Source organism: Gopherus flavomarginatus, chromosome 1, assembly GCF_025201925.1.
Source record: "Gopherus flavomarginatus isolate rGopFla2 chromosome 1, rGopFla2.mat.asm, whole genome shotgun sequence".
Lineage (NCBI taxonomy): Eukaryota > Metazoa > Chordata > Testudines > Testudinidae > Gopherus > Gopherus flavomarginatus.
Genome location: NC_066617.1, coordinates 364392668 through 364412353, shown reverse-complemented (window position 1 = coordinate 364412353; position 19686 = coordinate 364392668). Strand labels below are relative to the sequence as shown.

Below are 19686 nucleotides of genomic sequence, written 5' to 3'. Positions count from 1 at the left end.
GTAAAGGCGGCCTCGTTTGGTATTGACACCCTTACCTCTGCGTTGCTGCCTGAAGAGCTGGGCCCTCAGTCAGCAGTTGCAGCTCTCCGGCCACTCAGCTCTGAAGGCAGTGCAGAAGTAAGGATCCTCCCTAAAATAACCTTGTGACCTCCTCCTGCAACTTCCTTTTGGGTCAGGTCCCCCAGTTTGAGAAACTCTGGTCTCTCCCATGAAATTGGTATAGTATAGGGTAAAAGCACATAAAAGACCAGATTTAATGTGGGAGACCAGATTTCATGGTCCGTGATGCATTTTTCATGTCTGTTAATTTGGAAGGGCCCTATTTATACATTGATCCATGGTTGAAGATATATGGGGAGGTGAGAGCAAAGAGCTGATTAACAGCTGGGTCAGATGGAGCATCAACCTGAAATTCCTAGGATGACAGTGGTAAACTGAAATGAGAGGGAAAAGGGTGGATCCGGCATCAAAATACAGATTTTATTTGATGCTGTTGGGGGGAAAAGTTACCAGTTCAGAAGTTAAAGATGCTGTGCAGAAGGAGAGGTCACTCGCTTTGTGCAGTAACTGCAGTTTTTCAAGAGCTGCATCCCTGTGGGTACTCCATGTCAGTTGTGCACACACGCATGCGCCTTTCATTGGACATATTGGGTTGCAGTGCCCATTTGGCCCACTCATGCACTCCAGACTTCCTCATGCCCTGTACTGGGGCTATATAGAGCTGCGCTAGTGAACTTCCCTCAGTTCCTTCTCTACCATGAAGTCCAACAAAATGAAACTCTGAAGTAAAGGGGGAGGAAGGAGGATAATGGAGCACTCATAGGGAAACACATCTGAAAGAACTGCAGTTACTGCACAAGGTAGTAACCTCTCCTTTCAGTAGTGTCCCTGAGAATGCTTGAATTTACAGATTCCTGAGCACTATCCCTGGAAAGAGCTTTGGATTTGAGTCCAACACTGAAGACACAACTTGATTGTCAACTGCAGTATGTGATCTGGCTGCGTGAACCAAGGCATAGTGTTGGCTACTGCTCTACAAATTTCAGTCACTAGAACATCATTCAAGAGTGCTCTAGAAGTAGACTGAGATCTTGCAGAATGGGCTAATACCTAAGAAGAGATCCACCTTGAGAGTCTTTGAATGGACATTGTGGATTCCCTGAATCTGTCTGTAAATGAAACAAGCAGTCTGGGAGACTTTCAAAAGGGCTTAGTTTTGTCCAGACAGAAGGCTAATGCCCTTCTGACATCCAAAAATTTCCTCCCTGGTCTGGTGTGGTTTCAGGATGGAGACTGAATAATCTAATTAATACAGAATTCAGAAGATAATTTTGGGAGAAACTTGGGATATGGTTGTAATGAAACTTTCTTCCTGAAGAATACTGTACTGGAAAGAACATCAATTAAAGCCTCTCAGTGATAGTGTTCCCTCTCTGCTTGTGGCACCTCCGGTTCGTCGCTCTGGATATTAGCTCAGTCTCTCAGCTGCATCCTCCTCAGCAGTCTCTCCACCCGTCTTCTCTCCGTATTTGTCCTCTCTCGCTCCCGGTACTGCTGCTTCAGGTCCGTGGCGTGGCACTTCATCTAGGTTACTAAGTCCCTCTCCTCTGGGGAAAATCACAGTCTTTACGGACGAGCTGTCTGGCAGGCATCTCCAGTGCCCTGAACCACTATCCAGTGTCTGGTAGAGGTACCCAAGCCCCCGCTCTATGCTGAGTTCCATCACAGGGACCCTATAACTTGCAGCTTAGACCTGTACTGCCTGTGACCTTAATGCTGTTTCCTTGAGGCTTTTCCTACCTAACTGGGTCCCCTACTCTGGGTTCATCATCTTCTCTACTCCCGCCTCTCAGGAAGTCTGTGCAGCTTGCCATCCTGCAGCCACGAACACTCTTTCTCTGTTTCCAGGGAGTGACTGCCCTTCCCTAGCTGCCATGCTCCTCTCTAGCCAGCTACTTGGCTTTCTAGAAGCCCCGCCTGTCCTGTCCAAGGGAGCCTGTTCCTCATCAATTAACTAATTGTAGCCTAATTAGTAGCTTAGGCCCACCTGGTCCCACCCATCGCTTGCTTGGCCATCATGGGATGCATGTCCCATAACACCCTTAGTTCCCCAACTCATGCAGAAGTGATACTACTCTGAAAGCCATTTTCATGGTCAGGTGAAGATGGGGACAGGTGGCAAATGTCTCAAAGGAGGATTCTATGTGACAAATAAGGACCAAGTTTAGATTACATACAAGGATGGGCTCTCTAATCAGTGGAAAAAGTTTCATCAGCATCTTAATGAATCTTGCTGTTGTGGGGTGAGCAAACACTGAAAATCCCTCAACAGAGGAATGAAAGGCAACTATTGCCACAAAATGATCCCTGATAGAACTCATGGAGAGTCCTGACTTTTTCAATTCTAAATGGTAGTCAAGAACAGCATAGAGGAAATTGTGAACACGTGAAAACTATCACCAGATAAACCAGTGCTGAATTCTGAAGATAAGTGTTTTGTTTAGACATCTTCATATGGTTTACAGTACCTGTTTTACCTCTGCAGAACAGGAAGTCTCTATCTCCGAGAACCATTGAGTAACCAAGTTCTGAGATGAAGAATTCCCAGAAGGGGATGAAAAAGTCTGACTGGAGTCCTAAAACAACAGGTGGGGAATGGGCAGAAGACAACACCAGAAAAGAGGCAAGGTGAATCAGGTAAAGGTACCAGACTTGTCTTAGACACACTGGGACAACTAAAACGATGGCCCTGACATCATCATGTTTGACCTTGTTCAATACTCTCAAGATCAACAGTACTGGAAGAGATCCATAGAGAAAACCCGTCATCCAAGGAATGAGGAACGCATCCCCCAAGGAGTGAGTACCCAGCCCTCCTCTCAAGAAGAATATATTGCACTTCCTGTTGATGGCTGTGGCAAAAAGGTCCACCTTTAGAAATCCTATGGTCAGAAAAATGTGACTGAGGTTCTGTAAATCCAGCTCCTATTTGGAACTATAGAATAAGTTCCTGCTACATTGTTGTTCATGATGTCTTCTGAGTCAAAACAAAACAAATGCCCCCAAAATAAAAAAGTTGTAGGAGAAAAAGAATGCATGCAGAAGTCCAGCTGCAGAGCGGGGCTATCCAGTTTACTGCACTGAATACAGCATGTAGGAATACCCTGTGGGCAGGTAGCATGCGTGTGTGCATCCGGTGCAAAGAGCTCATGGCCCTCAGAGACTGAATACGAGCTCTTGAAACCAGAGTGGCTGAACTGAAGGAGTAACGGGAGACAGAAGTACACAGATGAGACTTTCTGGGACACTCTAGAATGATCCCAGCTCCAGTGTGACAGCCTCTGTGCTGCTGAGAAGGATGAAGGTCTTGGGGAAGGAGAACATCAAACTGGAGCAGAGGGAAATGATCCCATAGTTGGGACCCTCCTTCTAGATCATGGTATCCTCCAGCACTGAGGATACCTCTTGGGAGGGAATCTCAGTTATTAGGAAGAGACAGGTAATAATCATGGGGGATTCAGTCATTAGAAACATAGATAGTTGGCTTTGTGATGACTGGGAGAACCACATGGTGAAATGTCTGCTGGTTGTGAAGGCTGTGGATTTCTTGAGACATCTAGACAGCCGTATGTACAGTGCTGGGGTGGAGCTGGTGGTCGTGGTTCATGTAGGTATTAATAACATACAGAAAGGAGGAAAGAGGGTCTGGAGGCCAAATTTAGGAGGCTAGGTAAGAGATTGAAGTCCAGGACCTCCATGGTAGCATTCTCTGAAATGCTTCCAGTTCCACATGCAGGGTCAGTTAGACAGGCAGAATGGAAGGGTGTCAATACATGGATGAGATGATGGTACAGGGAGCAGGGAATTAGGTTTCTTAGGAACTAGAGAATCTTTGGGGAAAGTAGGAGCCTATCCGGAAAAGATAGGCTCCACCTAAACCAAAACTGATCTGAATTGCTGGCATTTAAAATTATCAAGGTTGTAGAGGAACTTTTAAACTGGGGCTGGAGGAAAAGCTGACAGGTTCAGAGGAGCACACAGTACAGACAAAGACATCTCAGAATTGAGAATCTATTAAGGGGGATTCTCTACATCCTAATAAAGAGGAGAGGATGTATGTTGATAAAGTACAGGTAGGTGTAGTAGGAAGAGAGCCAGAAACATAAGCCCTTATATTAGAGGCCTGGTATGAGGCAGGACCTGCTCACAGAATCTGTCAAGAACAGGGCTGATATTGCAGAAATACACATTCCGAAGAAGTGCTAGTCACAGAGTAATTATGCAAACACATCCCAATATTAAGTGGTACCAGAACATCCCTATATGAAGGGTGGTACAAAAACACTCCCAAGTGTAGCAGGAACATACTGACTCCTCCTAAAAGATAAGGTCAGGATGACAGTATGGAATCAAACCAACATGTAAAAGGTAATGAGTGATAAAAGACGGTTACTCACCTTTGTAACTGTTGTTCTTCGAAATGTGTTGCTCATATCCATTCCAATTAGGTGTGCGCGCACCACGTGCACGTTCATCGGAAGATTTTTACCTTAGCAACACTCGGTGGGTTGGCTGGGCGCCCCCTGGAGTGGTGCCGCTATGGAGCCGGATATATACCCCTGCCAACCCAACCGCCCCTCAGTTCCTTCTTGCCAGCAACTCCGACAGTAGGGAAGGAGGGCGGGTTTGGAATGGATATAAGCAACACATCTCGAAGAACAACAGTTACAAAGGTGAGTAACCATCTTTTCTTCTTCGAGTGCTTGCTCATATCGATTCCAATTTGGTAATTTCCAAGCCTTACCTAGGTGGTGGGGTCGGAGTGAGATGTGGCAGAGTGCAAAACTGTGGAGCTGAAGGCTGCATCATCTCTGGACTGTTGAACCAGAGCATAATGTGAAGCAAAGGTGTGGACCGAAGACCAGGTAGCTGCACGACATATCTCCTGGATAGGAACATGAGCCAGGAAGGCGGCAGATGAAACCTGAGCCCTGGTAGAATGTGCGGTGATGTGGCTTGGGGAAATATGAGCCAAATCATAACAAGTGCAGATGCACGCCGTCACCCAAGATGAGATCCTCTGAGCGGAAACAGGTAGACCTTTCATTCGGTCTGCTACCACGACAAAGAGTTGGGGCATTTTATGAAAGGGTTTTGTCCGCTCAATATAAAATGCGAGTGCTCTACGGACGTCCAGGGAGTGCAGTTGTTGCTCCCGTCGTGTTGAGTGTGGCTTTGGGAAGAAGACCGGGGGAAAGATGTCCTGGTTAACATGAAATGCGAAACCACCTTAGGGAGGAATGCTGGGTGCGGTTGCAATTGCACCTTGTCCCTGTGGAACACAGTGTATGGCGGATCCACCGTAAGAGCCCTAAGCTCGGAGACTCGTCTGGCCGATGTAATGGCTACGAGGAAAGCTATCTTCCAAGACAGGTAGAGTAGCGAGCAGGTTGCTAACGGCTCGAATGGGGGAGACATAAGTCTGGTTAAAACTAGGTTGAGGTCCCAGGTCGGGGCTGGGTGGCGTACTTGGGGGTATAAGCGCTCCAAGCCATTGAGGAACCTCGAAACAATAGGGTGTGAGAACACAGAATGGCCACCCTCCCCTGGGTGGAAGGTAGAGATGGCTGCCAAGTGTACCCTCAGTGATGATACTGCTAGGCCCTGCTGTTTGAGATACCAGAGGTAGTCCAAAATAAATAGAGGGAATCGGGACCTCAATGGGAGTAAGATAATGCATTTCATACCAGCAGGAGAAATGCTCCACTTGGCCAGATACCTTGACCAGGTGGAAGGTTTCCTGCTACCCAGGAGAACTTGTCGTACTGATGCACAGCAACGTAACTCTGACTGGTTTAGCCACGCAGCAGCCACGCCTTGAGGTGAAGGGCCTGCGGGTCTGGGTGGCGAAGTCTGCCGTGGTCCCGAGTTATGACATCTGGGTGGAGTGGCAGGGTAATTAGGTTGGCTATCGACAGGTCAAGCAACGTGGTGTACCAGTGCTGCCTGGGCCACGCTGGAGCGATCATGATTAGGCATGCTCTGTCCCTGCGGAGTTTTAGAATGACCTTGTGAACCAGTGGGAACGGTGGGAAGGCATAAAGCAGCTGGCTCTTCCACGGCATCAGGAAAGCGTCCGAGATCGATCCCGGGGAGAGACCTTGGAAGGAGCAGAACATCTGGCATTTCCTGTTCGCGCGGGAAGCGAACAGGTCTATGTGGGGAAATCCCCACTTCTGGAAAACAGAATGAATAACGTCCGGGCGGATCGACCACTCGTGAGACAGGAAGGACCTGCTGAGTCGATCCGCCAAAGTGTTCCGAACCCCTGGGAGAAAGGATGCTACCAGGTCTACCGAGGGGCTATGCAAAAGTCCCAGAGTTGGATGGCCTCCTGACAAAGGGGGGAGGATCGTGTACCTCCCTGCTTGTTAATGTAGTACATGGCCATTGTGTTGTCTGTAAACACTGAGACACAACGGCCTTGTAAGTGTTGCTGGAACACCTGGCACGCCAGGCGGACTGCTCTCAGTTCTCGGACATTTATGTGCAATGCCAGCTCCTGAGATGACCAGAGGCTTTGAGTACGAAGGTGCTCGAGGTGAGCACCCCAGCCGAGAGATGACGCGTCCGTCATCAGGGACATTGAGGGTTGGGGCAGATGGAACGGCAGCCCTGTACACACCAGGGAGGGAGTCAGCCACCAGTCTAGGGAGCCTAGGGTGCTCGGGGGAATGGTGACTATCGTGTCTATTGGGTCCCTGCCCAGGCGGTCTACCGAGTTGAGCCAAGCTTGGAGACGATGGAGCCTGGCGTATTTGGTCACGAACATGCAGGCAGCCATGTGACCCAGGAGACCAAGACAAGTGCGAGCCGAGGTTGTCGGGAAATTCTGTAGACCTCGGATGATTGTTGCCATCGCCTGAAACCGCAGCTATGGTAAGCAGACCCTGGCTAGACTGGAGTCCAGGATAGCTCTTATGAAGTCTAACCTCTGCGTGGGAACCAGAGTGGATTTTTCTATATTGATCATCAGGCCTAGACGTGTAAATAGGTCCTTGACGATGCCCACATTCTGGGTGACTTGTGTCTCGGAGGCCCCTTGGATGAGCCAATCGTCCAGATACGGAAAAACGTGTATCCGACGTCGGCGGAGGTAGGCGGCGACTACAGTCATACACTTTATAAATACCCTTGGGGCTGTAGAAAGGCCAAACTGCAGGACCGTAAACTGGAAGTGCTGACGGTTGGCTACGAAGTGGAGGTACCTCCTGTGCGGAGGAAAAATGGCGATGTGAAAGTATGCATCCTTCATGTCGAGGGCAGCATACCATTCTCCAGGATCCAAGGCCTGGAAAATGGTCCCCAGGGATACCATGCGGAACTTCAACTTTATCATAAACTGGTTGAGTCCTCGCAGGTCTAGGATAGGTCTGAGACCTCCCTTCGACTTGGGGATTAGGAAATAACGGGAGTAAAACCCCTTGCTGCAGGATGGCCACTTTAAGGTCTGCTATAGTGTGGCCGGGGAGGTTGAAGTGTGGCCATCCTGCAGCAAAAAAACTTCAAGACCAGACTTCAAAGAGAAACTGCTGAGCTTCAGTTCATCTGCAAATTTGACACCATCAGCTCAGGATTAAACAAAGACTGTGAATGGCTTGCCAACTACAAAACCAGTTTCTCCTCCCTTGGTTTTCACACCTCAGTTGCTTGAACAGGGCCTCATCCTCCCTGATTGAACTAACCTCATTATCTCTAGCTTGCTTGCATATATATACCTGCCCCTGGAAATTTCCACTACATGCATCTGACGAAGTGGGTATTCACCCACGAAAGCTCATGCTCCAAAACATCTGTTAGTCTATAACGTGCCACAGGATTATTTGCTGCTTTTACAGATCCAGACTAACACGGCTACCCCTCTGATACTTATCAATGCAGGCTTGCTGATAGACTGTATTACCCGCACCGGCGGTGTCGGGGGTTGAGGCAGCGCCGACTCTGTCATGGCAATCAGATCCCTCGCTGTTGAGAATGTCTCCGGCGTGGATGGAATAGTAAGCTCAACCATGGCTCACGCCGGGGAGCTGACAGGCACCGGACTCAACGGCCCTTGTAGGACCGGAATAGACGGTGCTGATACGGTCAGTGCCGCGGTAGGTGTCAGTGCCGGGCGATCTGACTTAGACGAGCTCTCTGGCTGCGGTGCAGGTGGCATGGAAGCAGCACGAGTCTTAGGCTTTCTCGACCTTGGGGAGAGGGAGTGGTGCTGAGTTGACTTTGGTGCCGGCGACGGCCGGTGCCGAGAAGCCTTGGCAGTACCGGCGTGGTCCAGTGCCGAGGAGGCACTTCTGCCTGCCGATTGTCCAGCGCTCGGTCCTGAAGGCGGAGGGGTAAAAGCCGCCTCCATGAGGAGCTGTTTTAGCCAAAAGTCCTGCTCCTTTTTCGTTCTCGGCTTCAAGGCCTTGCAAATGTGACACTTGTCTGCCAGGTGAGATTCCCCGAGGCACTTAAGACAGGAGTCGTGTGGATCTCCTGTCGGCATCGGCTTGTGACAGGCCAAGCACGGTTTGAAACCCGGTGAACCGGGCATGGGCCCCGGTACTGGGTGTGGGGAAGGGGCTAATCACTGAACCCCTCTTAACTATAACACTAACTATGAACGATAAGAATTAACTATAACTATATAACTTTGAACTATATACACAAAAAGTACTAGAGAACTACGAGTAGCTAGGGAGGTGGAGGTCAGTAAAACCGTACTCCACAGTGCCAACGATCGACACGGGCGGTAAGAAGGAACTGAGGGGCGGTTGGGTAGGCAGGGGTATATATCTGGTGCCACAGCGGCATCACTACAGGGGGCACCCAGCCGACCCACCGAGTGTTGCTAGGGTAAAAATCTTCCGACAAACGTGCATGCAGTGCACGCACACCTAATTGGAATCGATGTGAGCAAGCACTCGAAGAAGAGCTAGCCACGTCAGGGGGCAGTAACTATGTCAGAGGGGGAGTATTAATTTGTTTGTATTGGGGTATAAAGATTTATCTCAGAGGGAGTATCATTGTCTGGCCTAGGGAGGAATGGAAAGTTCAGCCGTTCACTGAGCTGGTCCATTGTTCTGGGCATACATATATATATATATATATATATATATATATTAGTGGTCCACTAGAGTCTGCGGGATACTAGTACCATGCTTCCTCAACAATAAACCTGGCCAGGTGCCTTCGTCCCTTAACGGATCCTGTGGTCATTGTGCAGTTCGCTCGAGTTCTGCTGTGGCAGCTATCCGCACAGGGCTGGGGCAGCATACAGAGGGAACACACATGCAGCCAAACATCTATCAACATCTAACAGTAGGAACTTGAGTGAAACAGTCAAATGAAAAAAGTCCCATTCAATTATATCACATGAAGGCAGACAACTAAAAAATGACAAATTTTAAAAGTTCTTGTATACAAATGCTAGAAATCTAAATACTAAGATGGGAGAACTTGAGTGCCTAGTATTAAATGAGGCTATTGATATAATAGACCTCACAGAAACTTGGTAGAATAATGACAATCAATGCTTCAATAATAAGAGTACAGCAGTAATATATTTACTACCAACCACCTGACCAGGATGGTGATGGTGAAATGCTCCTAGAGATTATAGAGGCTATGAAAATAGACAATTTAATATTAATGGGGGATTTGAACTATCCCCACATTGACTGAGAGCTTGTCACTTCAGGACATGATACAGAGAGAAAACTTCTAGACCCTATTAATGACTGCTTCTTGAAGCAGCTAGTCTCAGAACCCATGAGAGGAGAGGCAATTCTTGATTTAGTCCTAAGTGGCGCACAGGATCTGGTCCAAGAGGTTAATACAGTTGAAACGTTTGGTAATAGTGAGCATAATGTAATTAAATTTAACATCCTGGTTGGGGAGAGGAACCAAAGAAACCCACCACTGTAGTTCTTAACTTCAAGAAGGGGAACTACACAAAAATGAGGAAGCTAGTTAAATGGAAATTAAAAGGAACAGTCACAAGAATGAAATGCCTGCAAATTTCAATGGAACTTTCTAGAAACACTATAATAGCAGCTCCAATTAAATGCATACCCCAAATTAAAAAAAAATAGTAAGAATATAAAAAAAAATACCACCCATGACTAAAACCAGGAGAGTAACAGAGATGGTTAGAGGCTAAAAGGCATCATTTAAAAATTGGAAGTCAGATCTTGCTGAAAACAATAGGAAGGAGCATAAGTTCTAGCAGGTAAAATGTAAAAATACAATTAGGCAGGCCAGAAAAAATTTGAAGAGCAACTAGTAAAAGACTCAAAAACTATATAGCAAAAAAAAAAAAATTACATACATCAGAAGCAAGAAGCCTGCCAAACAGTCAGTGGAGCCACTGGATGATCGAGTTGCTAAAAGAATACTCAAGGAAGATAAGGTCATTGCGGAAAAGCTAAATGAATTCTTTGCACCTGTCTTCACTGCAATATTTACTCCCTTTTGCAGATCACTTATGAATATGCTGAACACCACTGGTCCCAGTACAGATCTCCGGGGAACATTGCTACTTACCTTTCTCCATACTGAAAACTGACAATTTATTCTTACCCTTGTTTCCAGTCTTTTAACCAGCTACTGCTCCATGAGAGATTTTTCCCTCTTACCGCATGACTCCTTAATTTGCTTAAGTGCCTTTGGTGAGGCACTTTGTCAAAGGCTACTGTAAGTCCAAATACAATATATCCACTGTATCCTTGTCATATGTTTGTTGACCTCAGAGAAGTCTAATAGATTGGCGAGGCATGATTTCCCTTTACAAAAGCCGTATTGACTCTTCCCCCCAAAATCGTGTTCATCTCTGTCTGATAATTCTCTTTACTATCGTTTCAACCAGTTTGCCTTGTACTGAAGTTAGGCTTACCAGCCTGTAATTGCCAGGATAGCCACTAGAGTATTTTTTTAAAATTGGTGTCACATTTAGCTATCATCCAGTCATCTCCCACGTAAGCTGATTTAAATGACATGTTACATAAATATGAAATTGCTGAACTACTCAGTGTGTTGAGTTCCTTCAGAACTCCTGGGTTAATGCCATCTGGTCCTGATGACTTATTAGTATTCCAAAACCTCCTCTATTGACATCTCAATCCAGGACAGTTCCTCAGATTTGTCACCTAAAAAGAATGGTCAGGTGTGGGCACCTCCTTCACATCCCCTGCAGTCTCAAAGGAAAGGTCTTCCACAGTATTTTGGTGCTCAGTGCAGGACAACGGCAATCGAAAAGGAACAAGTTGCAAAAGCAGCTGCATCTATAGAAGCTTATAATGAAGTTCTTGCTATAAGAGCTAATTGTCAGCTATGATAGCCTAAAACTATTCAGGATGTTACACAGGAAGGTGCTCAATAAAGCTGTTTAACTCAGTATAGTTGATGTGGTTATTCTTCACCATCAAATTTTAGTGGTCCGTGATCCTAAACTGCAGAGTCATGGATGAGTAAGTCTTACAGCAAAACAGGTTGAGGAATTTTTATTCCTGATCATATGGTGTTGGTTTAGTGTGGTATTGTCTGCCATGTTCATTGACGGCCTTGATAACCAAGGAGTTAGGTGAAGGGTGAGAAAATAAAAGTTCAGATTTTTTGGCTGAAATGTAATGCTTTTTTTTGGAGCCTTTACATGTAGGTGGTACTATTGCCAGGGTCTGCCAGATGGTCTCGGTGGGTTTTGGTAAAGCATCATTTACTGGGAAAGTCCCTCGAGGTGAGGCAGTCAAATGAAGAATGTCTAAAACTTATGCTTCAACTCTTGGAACTCCTTTATTGGTTTCTATGGGAAATCAGCAATTTTTTTCATCAGCTCCTGATTTCTGTCAAGATTTTGTCAGCCAGAAAAGGTAGGCGAGGCATTATGGCCTCATCTGGAGAGAAGATGCTGATACTTGATTGTGGAGTGACTTTCTTGTTTGTTCTTGCCTCTTGCTCATCTCCTTCAGTTCAGCTTGTTGAGGAAGAAGAGATGGAGCAAGAGACCATCTCCCCCATGGTCTCCACAAGAAAGACTTGGTGCTCTTGGAAACTGTTGTCAATAGGTGGCTCAAGTGTCCCAGTGTGGCCACAGAGGGGATTCATAAGGCATAGGAGGTGGCAGCTAATGCTGCTTATACCAACAAGAAGGGCTGTATTGTCTCTAGGTCCTCTCTTTCCATAAAGGTTTCAGGGAGGTTGTTCCTATGTTGGGAAATAGGGGAACCTTGCACAGAGATTTGGGAATCAGAAGAGAGGGAATCTCAACATCATCTAGAGGGGGAGGTCTGCCTAGCTTGGATAGTATTAGAGAAGCAGATGGTACTGTGGAAAGATCCAATCCCAGTGACCCTCTTGATCTCGGTACCAACAGGCATTTGACACCCATTAAGAGGGAGATTCCAGCTTGTCTGAGACAATCAGTCTCTTGCATACTTCAACTTCTATGGTACCAGATGGATTTGCACAGAGAATGAGTGAGATTCATAATGGTGGAGCCAGCTTTGACAGATCCTGCCTGGTGGAAGTTGTCTCTATAGATCAGATCAACTGCTTTGGAGGTAGCGAAGTATCGCGAGATGCCTGATTAGACTACAGAAGTGCTGAAAGAGTCTGGGTCGCTTGTCTAGGTACCAAAAGTAGTACAGGAAGGTCTGTCAATACAGCCTTTCTGTAAGCAGAGTGTTTAGAGTCTCTGCTAGTATAGTTATGCTTAGGTGGTACTGAGGTATGCTTAGTGACCATGGCTTTTTGAAGAGCTTGGAGTCTTAGAAGGGCTCCCAGTACCTTAGAAGCTTGGAACTGCAGCAGTACCCAGTCCAGGACATGAGATATCTGATGCGGTTGATTTCTGAGGAGACAGAGGCTTTTTTTCAAATAGGGTCTTTATGAGGAGAAATAGAACTCCTCTTCTGAGGGACCTTCCCAGTACCTTCTGATGTCTTTTGCCATGAAGGTCTGGGACAACAAGGTATGGATGTTAATGGGGAACTACACTTGCTCATAAGAGATTGATGTATGGGGCAGGTATCTTAGCCTGGATCCAAGGTAGGGCAAAAGGAAGTGTTCCAACATAAGGAACCTGAGCCTAATCTCCCTGTTTTTTTACTAGCTGTGCTCTTAAAAGTTGAACAAATATTGCACTTTTGTGGAGTGTCAATGTCCCACAGACAGAAAATGTACCGGGAATGCCCGCCATTGTCCGAGATAGATTCCCAGCAGGTGAGGCAGTGCTTGAATCCTGGAGATCCTGGAATATCTTGGTTACAATTTCCAAGTGGAAACTTGTCGGTAGGGAGGAGGGGAAGACGGGAGAAGGACTGGAAAAAATAACCCTCAAATGAAGTAAAAATAAGTTACGATATATTACTTTGAGTAGAAATAAATAACTACACTAAACTAAAATAAAGTCTAGAAGATGCTAAAGCTAAGCTTTGGACAACACTAGAATTGTGCATGCTAGAAGCTTCATCTCAAGCTGAGGTGGCTAAGAAGGAATTATTGGTTTGCTTGCACAACTCTATATACCATCAGTATGGGACATGATGTCTGCAACACATGTGTGGGCCAGACAAGTACTGGTACTGAAAAATCTCCAATCAAAGGCATATGGGGTGCACCTGAAGTGAAGGACCCACAGGGCCACTATCTGAAGAAAAAATTATGTTATTTTTAAATTTCCAGGGACTTTTTCCATTTTTAAGGCAGACTTTAAAGCACTTTTAAAACACAGCTACAATGAATCTTGAAGGCTTCAGAAAATTCTGCTATGATGTCACCAATATTCAGACAAGAATAATTTAATTAACTTACTTAACCTGAGAAAACAAGTACTATGCATCTAGGAGACTGTATTGTGCAGATAGTCTCAGGTATCAAAATAAAAATACAGTAGTAGTGGACGTATAAGAAGCTAATTAGATGGATAAACTCCTGAATACCCAGCCAAAGAAAGAATAACACAGTGCCTAGTCATCCCAACAGTTGTATCTTTACATGTGATGGAACAAATAGACCAGGGGGTGGGCAAACTTTTTCGCCTGAGGACCACATCGGGGTATGGAAATTGTATGGTGGGCCATCAATGCTCACGAAATTGGGGGTAGAGGTGCAGGAGGGGGTGAGGACTCCGACTGAGGGTGTGGGCTCTGGGATAGTGCCAGAAATGAGGAGCTCAGGGAGTTGGAGGAGGCTCCGGGTTGGGGTATGGGGGGGTGAGGGTTTTGGGGGGGATGACTGGTTTGGGGTACAGGAGGGGGCTCCAGGCTGAGACTGAGGGGTTCAGAGGGCAGTAGGGGGATCAGGATATGGGGAAGGTGTGAGGGCTCCAGCTGGGGGTGCGGGCTTGGGGGTGCAAGACAGGTCTCTGGGCTGAGGTCGAGGGGTTCAGAGGGTGGAAGGGATATCAGGGCTGTGACAGGGGATTGGATCATGTGGGGGGGGGGCGCTCAGGGATGCAGGCTCCAGGCGGCACATACCTCAAGCAGCTCCCTGAAGCATATCCCCTCTCTGGCTTCGAGGCGCAGCCAGGCTGCTCTGTGCACCGCCCTGTCAGCAGGCACCACCCCTACAGCTCCCGTTGGCCAGGAACTGTGGCCAAAGGAAGCTATGGGGGTGGTGCCTGTGGACAAGGCAGTGTGCAAAACCACCTGGCCACACCTCCATGTTCTACAGAGGAGCTGGGGGGAGGGTTTGAGCTGGAGTGGGGTCATGCTGGCTGCTTCCTAGGAGCTGTGCAGAGCAGAGCAAGCCCCCGATCCCACTCCCCAGCTGGAGTACCAGAGCAGGGCAAATCCCAACCCTGCTTACCAGCGGGAGCGGAGGGCCGGATTAAATGGTTTGACAGGCAGGATGTGGCCTCTGGACTGTAGTTTGCCCACTCCTGAAATACAGCCTAGATGTGGGGAGGGATAGCTCAGTGGTTTGAGCATTAGCCACTTAAACCCATGGTTGTGAGTTCAGTCCTTGAGGGGACCATTTAGGGATCTGGAGCAAAATCAGTACTTGGTCCTGCTAGTGAAGGCAAGGGGCTGGACCCCAGGACTTTCCAGCTCTATGAGAGACACTTGAGGATTTTGTATCTAGATTTGTAGTTCAAACCCAGGCAGAGAAGGCTTAATTCAAGTCTAACTATACTCAGAGCATGTTGCAAGATCAACTTTTTTGGGAAAACATTCTTCCTGAAGAGTACTGTCTTTTTAGTCATGCTCTAGCATATACTGAGCAAATGAAGATGGATTTACATAGCTTAGCAACTTCAGGAGGGAAGAAGACATCTAGGGACAGATTTTTAAAAGTATTTAGGCCCTGAGGTGGAATTTTCAAAAGCGCAGAGAACCGCAGGATTGTGACACTGACCCCTACTTACCATTTCTCCATCCACCACACAAAAGGAAACAGAACATCTGCTGATCTTTGTTGAGAGTTAAGCTGGTCTTCTTCAGCTGCTTCTGGATGAGAACAGGCTGTGCTTATAGATATCTCTAAGCTCTTTCAAGTAAGAGAAGGGAAGAAAACCTGTACTGGGGAAGAGGCGTTCAAGGCCTTCCTCTCCATTAATCTCTATTCCTCCCCATTCACAAATCTAACTATACTTACTACAGTACCTTGTTATCACCACATGCTGTGCCATCTCCCACTGAGCCAACATCCACCGTGTCTCTCCCACTATGAAATTCTGTACCCCAACACAAGATATCATCAACTGGGGTTTGAACTATGGACCCAAGACTTTTTATCTGAGGTATTTTTTTAACATTAACACACTGCAGTCTTCCACACAAGACATCGCTGAAAGAAAAAAAATAAGGACAGTTGCTTAAAAATTTATACAAGATTTGAAGAACTCTGTGTGAGAGTTGTGGTATGTCTTACTATGGAAGAAGCAAAGTCTCTCCCATAAATCTTTTCCAACACCCACTCTCTGTGTGACTTGTTAACCCCAGTAATGTTCCATCACAATTACAGATCATTCTGAACCAAATACAGCCCTTCGTAGCAATCAGGAGCTCAATGTTGCAGCAGCAAGGTACAGAGGTGATAGCACAGCAATATGAAAGGCTGCTTCTGCAGTACTCCTAGCCTGATGCCTAAGAATAAGGAATTGAGTTTGTGTCCTGAATTTGGATCTTATACTGTAAGTCTACTGTTCTACCAGCAGCCCTCCTACCCTCTGTAAAGTGCTCCAGTATGTATGAATGAAAACTGGTAGTTTTCTCATTTCTATTGGAGTTCTCACTGGCTCTATCATGGTTGTCCTGGTTCAGATCTGAGGGATCAGATCACTATGGTAGGAAACAATATAGTTCAGCGTGAAAAAGGCTAATATCATTCTGAGGTGTGTTAACAAGAGAATTGTATTTAAGGCATGGGATTAATTCTTCTGCTTGACTTGGTGAAGTCTTGCCTAGAGTATGTGTCCAGTTTTAAAAAAAGATATCGACAAATCAAAGATTCCTGATTAGTGGGAGGAAGTGATGGCAGGCATTGCGTATGGCTCGACGTTCTAGGACATTTATGTGCAGGGAGGTTTTGGTTGAAGACTATAGCACCTGGACTGTGTGATGAGACATGTGTGTGCCCCACCCTGTGAGGGAGGGATTGGTAGTCATTATGAGGGATGGAGCGTCCTGGAGAAAGGGGACTTCAGAGCAGAGGTTGGAGGGAACTGTCCACCATAGTAGAGAGCCTTTGACTCCAAAAGGTATGGAGAGAGGCTTGTTTAGAGTGTGCACATTCGGTCTGTAAACCGTGGCCAACCAAGCTTGGAAGCACTTCATGTACAGGCATGCATTTTGGACCACGAAAGGGCACAAGGCCATGTGACCTAGTAGTTGTAGGCAGTCTTGGGCAGTGACCTGGGGACTGTTGCAAAGTTTTGTGGCCAGTAGTTTTACGGTGTTGGATTGGTCAGGTGGGAGAGATGTTTTTGTTTATTTGTAGGCCAAGAGATAGGAAATAATCGATGGTGAGCCATGTGAATCTGAGAGCTTCATCGAACGTTGAGGCTTTGAGGAGGCAATCATCAAGGTAAGGAAATATTATGACCCCTTGTTTCCTGAGGTAGGCGGTAACTATGGCTAAGAGCTTGGAAAAAACATGGGGGGCAGTGGAAAGTCCAAAGGGCAGAACCCTGTATTGAAAATGTGTCAAGCCGAGGTTAAAATGAAGGAAATGTCTGTGGGCTGGATATATAGTGACATGAAAATAGGTGTCCTGTAGGTCGAGGGCTGAAAACCAATTGCTCTGCTCCAGCGCTGGGATGATGGTGGTGAGAGTAACCATCTTGAACTTTTGCTTTTTGATAAATTTGTTGAGCTGCCTGAGATCGAGGATCGGTCACCATCCCCCAGTTTTCTTTCCTGTTAAGAAATAATGGGAATAAAAGCCCTTCCCTCTGTGTCATTCGGGCACTAGTTCCGCTGCGCCCAACTGAAGGAGATGTTGTACTTCTTGGAAGAGCAGTGGCTCGTGAGAGGGACGGGGAGGGTGAGTGGGTGAGAGGCAAGGAGAGGAAGGGAATAGAGTAGCCAATTGTGACGACCTCTATAACCCACTTGTCGCTGGTAATGCTCTGCCATTGATGGGAAACTGGTCGTAGGTGGTGTCCAAAAATAAGTACATGTGGTGTATGCGCTAAGTGGGAACGTTGTTTTCTAGGTCCTAGACCAAAATTTCAAATCTGTTTATTAGCTGGAGAGGGTTGAGGCGTTACTGAAGAATTGAGACGATGATGCTGGTATCTGGCTCTCTGGTGTTGCTGTTGTTGCTCCTGTGAGCTATGGAAGTGCTGTGTATATGCGGGGTAGCATGGACAGTGGTAAAGTTGAAATTTATATTGTCGCCTTTTGGTCGTAGCGGTTTGGATTCCTAAGGACCGAAGGGTTGCCCTTGAGACCTTCATTGAATAAAGTACGTCATTTGTGGTGGAAGCAAAGAGTTTGTCACCGTCAAAGGGAAGATCTTCAATGGTACTCTGGACCTCTCGAGAAAAGGAAGAAGAGAGCCATTAACCTTGGCGCATGACCACTGTTGTGGTGGTGGATCTTGCTGCAGTATTGGCTGCATCGAGGGCCGCTTGAAGAGCGGTACGTGATATGATTTGTCCCTCAGAAACTAGAGCTGTGAATTGTTGCTTCTTTTGGTGTTAATGTGACCATCACTTATTTGCGCCGTAGTATCTAGGAAGTGGACCTCCTGTGTACATTGGTCCAGGCTGAGGTTGATGGTGGGGTGGAAGCTGTTGAAATCGTGGTGGAATTTTTCCAGAGTCTCCTTCCCATGGGTCCAGATGATGAAGATGTCATCAATGTAGCGTAGATAGAGAAGGAGCGTGAGTGGACGAGAGCTGAGGAAGTGTTGTTCCAGGTCGGCCATAAAAATATTGGCGTATTGTGGCGTATTGTGTATTCCCTAACTGGAATGCATATGAGCAATCACTCGAAGAAGAACTTCAACTTCACCAGATGTTTGTTGAGTTCCCGCAGGTCAAGGATAGGTCTGAGGCCTGCCTTGGCCTTGGGGATGAGGAAGTAGCGGGAATAAAACCCCTTGCCCTTCTCGTTCTCCGGAACCACCTCTATGGCTCCTTTGTCGAGGAGCGTCTGCACCTCCTGGCGGAGGAATTGCTCGTGAGAGGGGTCCCTGAAGAGGGACGAGGGTGGGGGGCGGGAGGGAGGGAAAGACGTAAACTGCAGATGGTATCCCGTCTGCACAGTGCATAAGACCCAGCGGTCGGATGTTATTTGGGTCCACGCCTGGAGGAAAAACGAAAGGCGGTTGGAAAACAGGGGGGAAGGATCCGTGGGGGAAACTGGTACTGCGCCCTCGGGTGCACCTTCAAAACGAAGGTTTGGATCCAGGCGGGGCTTTGGAGGAGCTCTGATTCTGCCCCCCTTGGTTCCTCGACTGTCTGCGCCTTCCATTTCTGCCGCGGCGCCTATTGAGGTCCTGCCGCTGGCGGAACTGGGGGAACGGCCGGCGCTGCTGCTGTTGTTGCGGCCGGAAGGGTCTGCGTTGTGTCCCGGGCGTATGCATCCCAAGAGAGCGCATGATGACCCGATTGTCCTTCAGACTTTTTAGTCTGGGGTCTGTCTCCTCCGAGAACAGGCCCTTGCCTTCGAACGGGAGGTCCTGGATGGTATATTGGAGCTCCGGTGGAAGGCCAGAAACCTGAAGCCAGGAGATGCGGCGCACTGTAACCCCTGAGACGAGGGTACGAGCGGCCGAGTCTGCTGCGTCCAAGGAGGCCTGCAACGAGGTTCTTGCGACCTTTTTGCCCTCGTCAAGAATTGCCGCAAATTCTTGACGCGCCTCCTGTGGCAACAGCTCCTTAAACTTATCCGCTGCCACCCAAGAGTTAAAGGCGTAGCGGCTAAAGAGGGCTTGCTGGTTGGAAACCCTGAGCTGAAGGGCCCCCACCGAATAGACCTTGCGGCCGAGGAGGTCCATACGCCTGGCCTCCTTGGATTTGGGAGCTGGGGCCTCTTGTCCATGACGCTCCCTCTTGTTCACCGACTGCACTACGAGGGAGCACGGTGTTGGGTGAACATGGAGGTACTCATAGCCCTTGGAGGGGGCCATGTACTTCTGCTCCACGCCTCGTGCAGCAGGGGGGATGGAGGCTGGCGATTGCCAGATCGTATTGGCGTT

General features: G+C 47.4%; 1 protein-coding gene across 1 annotated transcript in view; it reads right to left on the bottom strand.

The window, feature by feature from the left end:
• LOC127039436 (disintegrin and metalloproteinase domain-containing protein 20-like) overlaps nucleotides 1-19686 on the bottom strand; it is a 143933-nt gene that overhangs the window by 13156 nt on the left and 111091 nt on the right. Inside the window, exon 16 of the mRNA XM_050933226.1 lies at nucleotides 15642-15825. Coding sequence (XP_050789183.1) covers nucleotides 15642-15825 — 184 coding nt within the window. The remainder of the gene's footprint in view (nucleotides 1-15641; nucleotides 15826-19686) is intronic.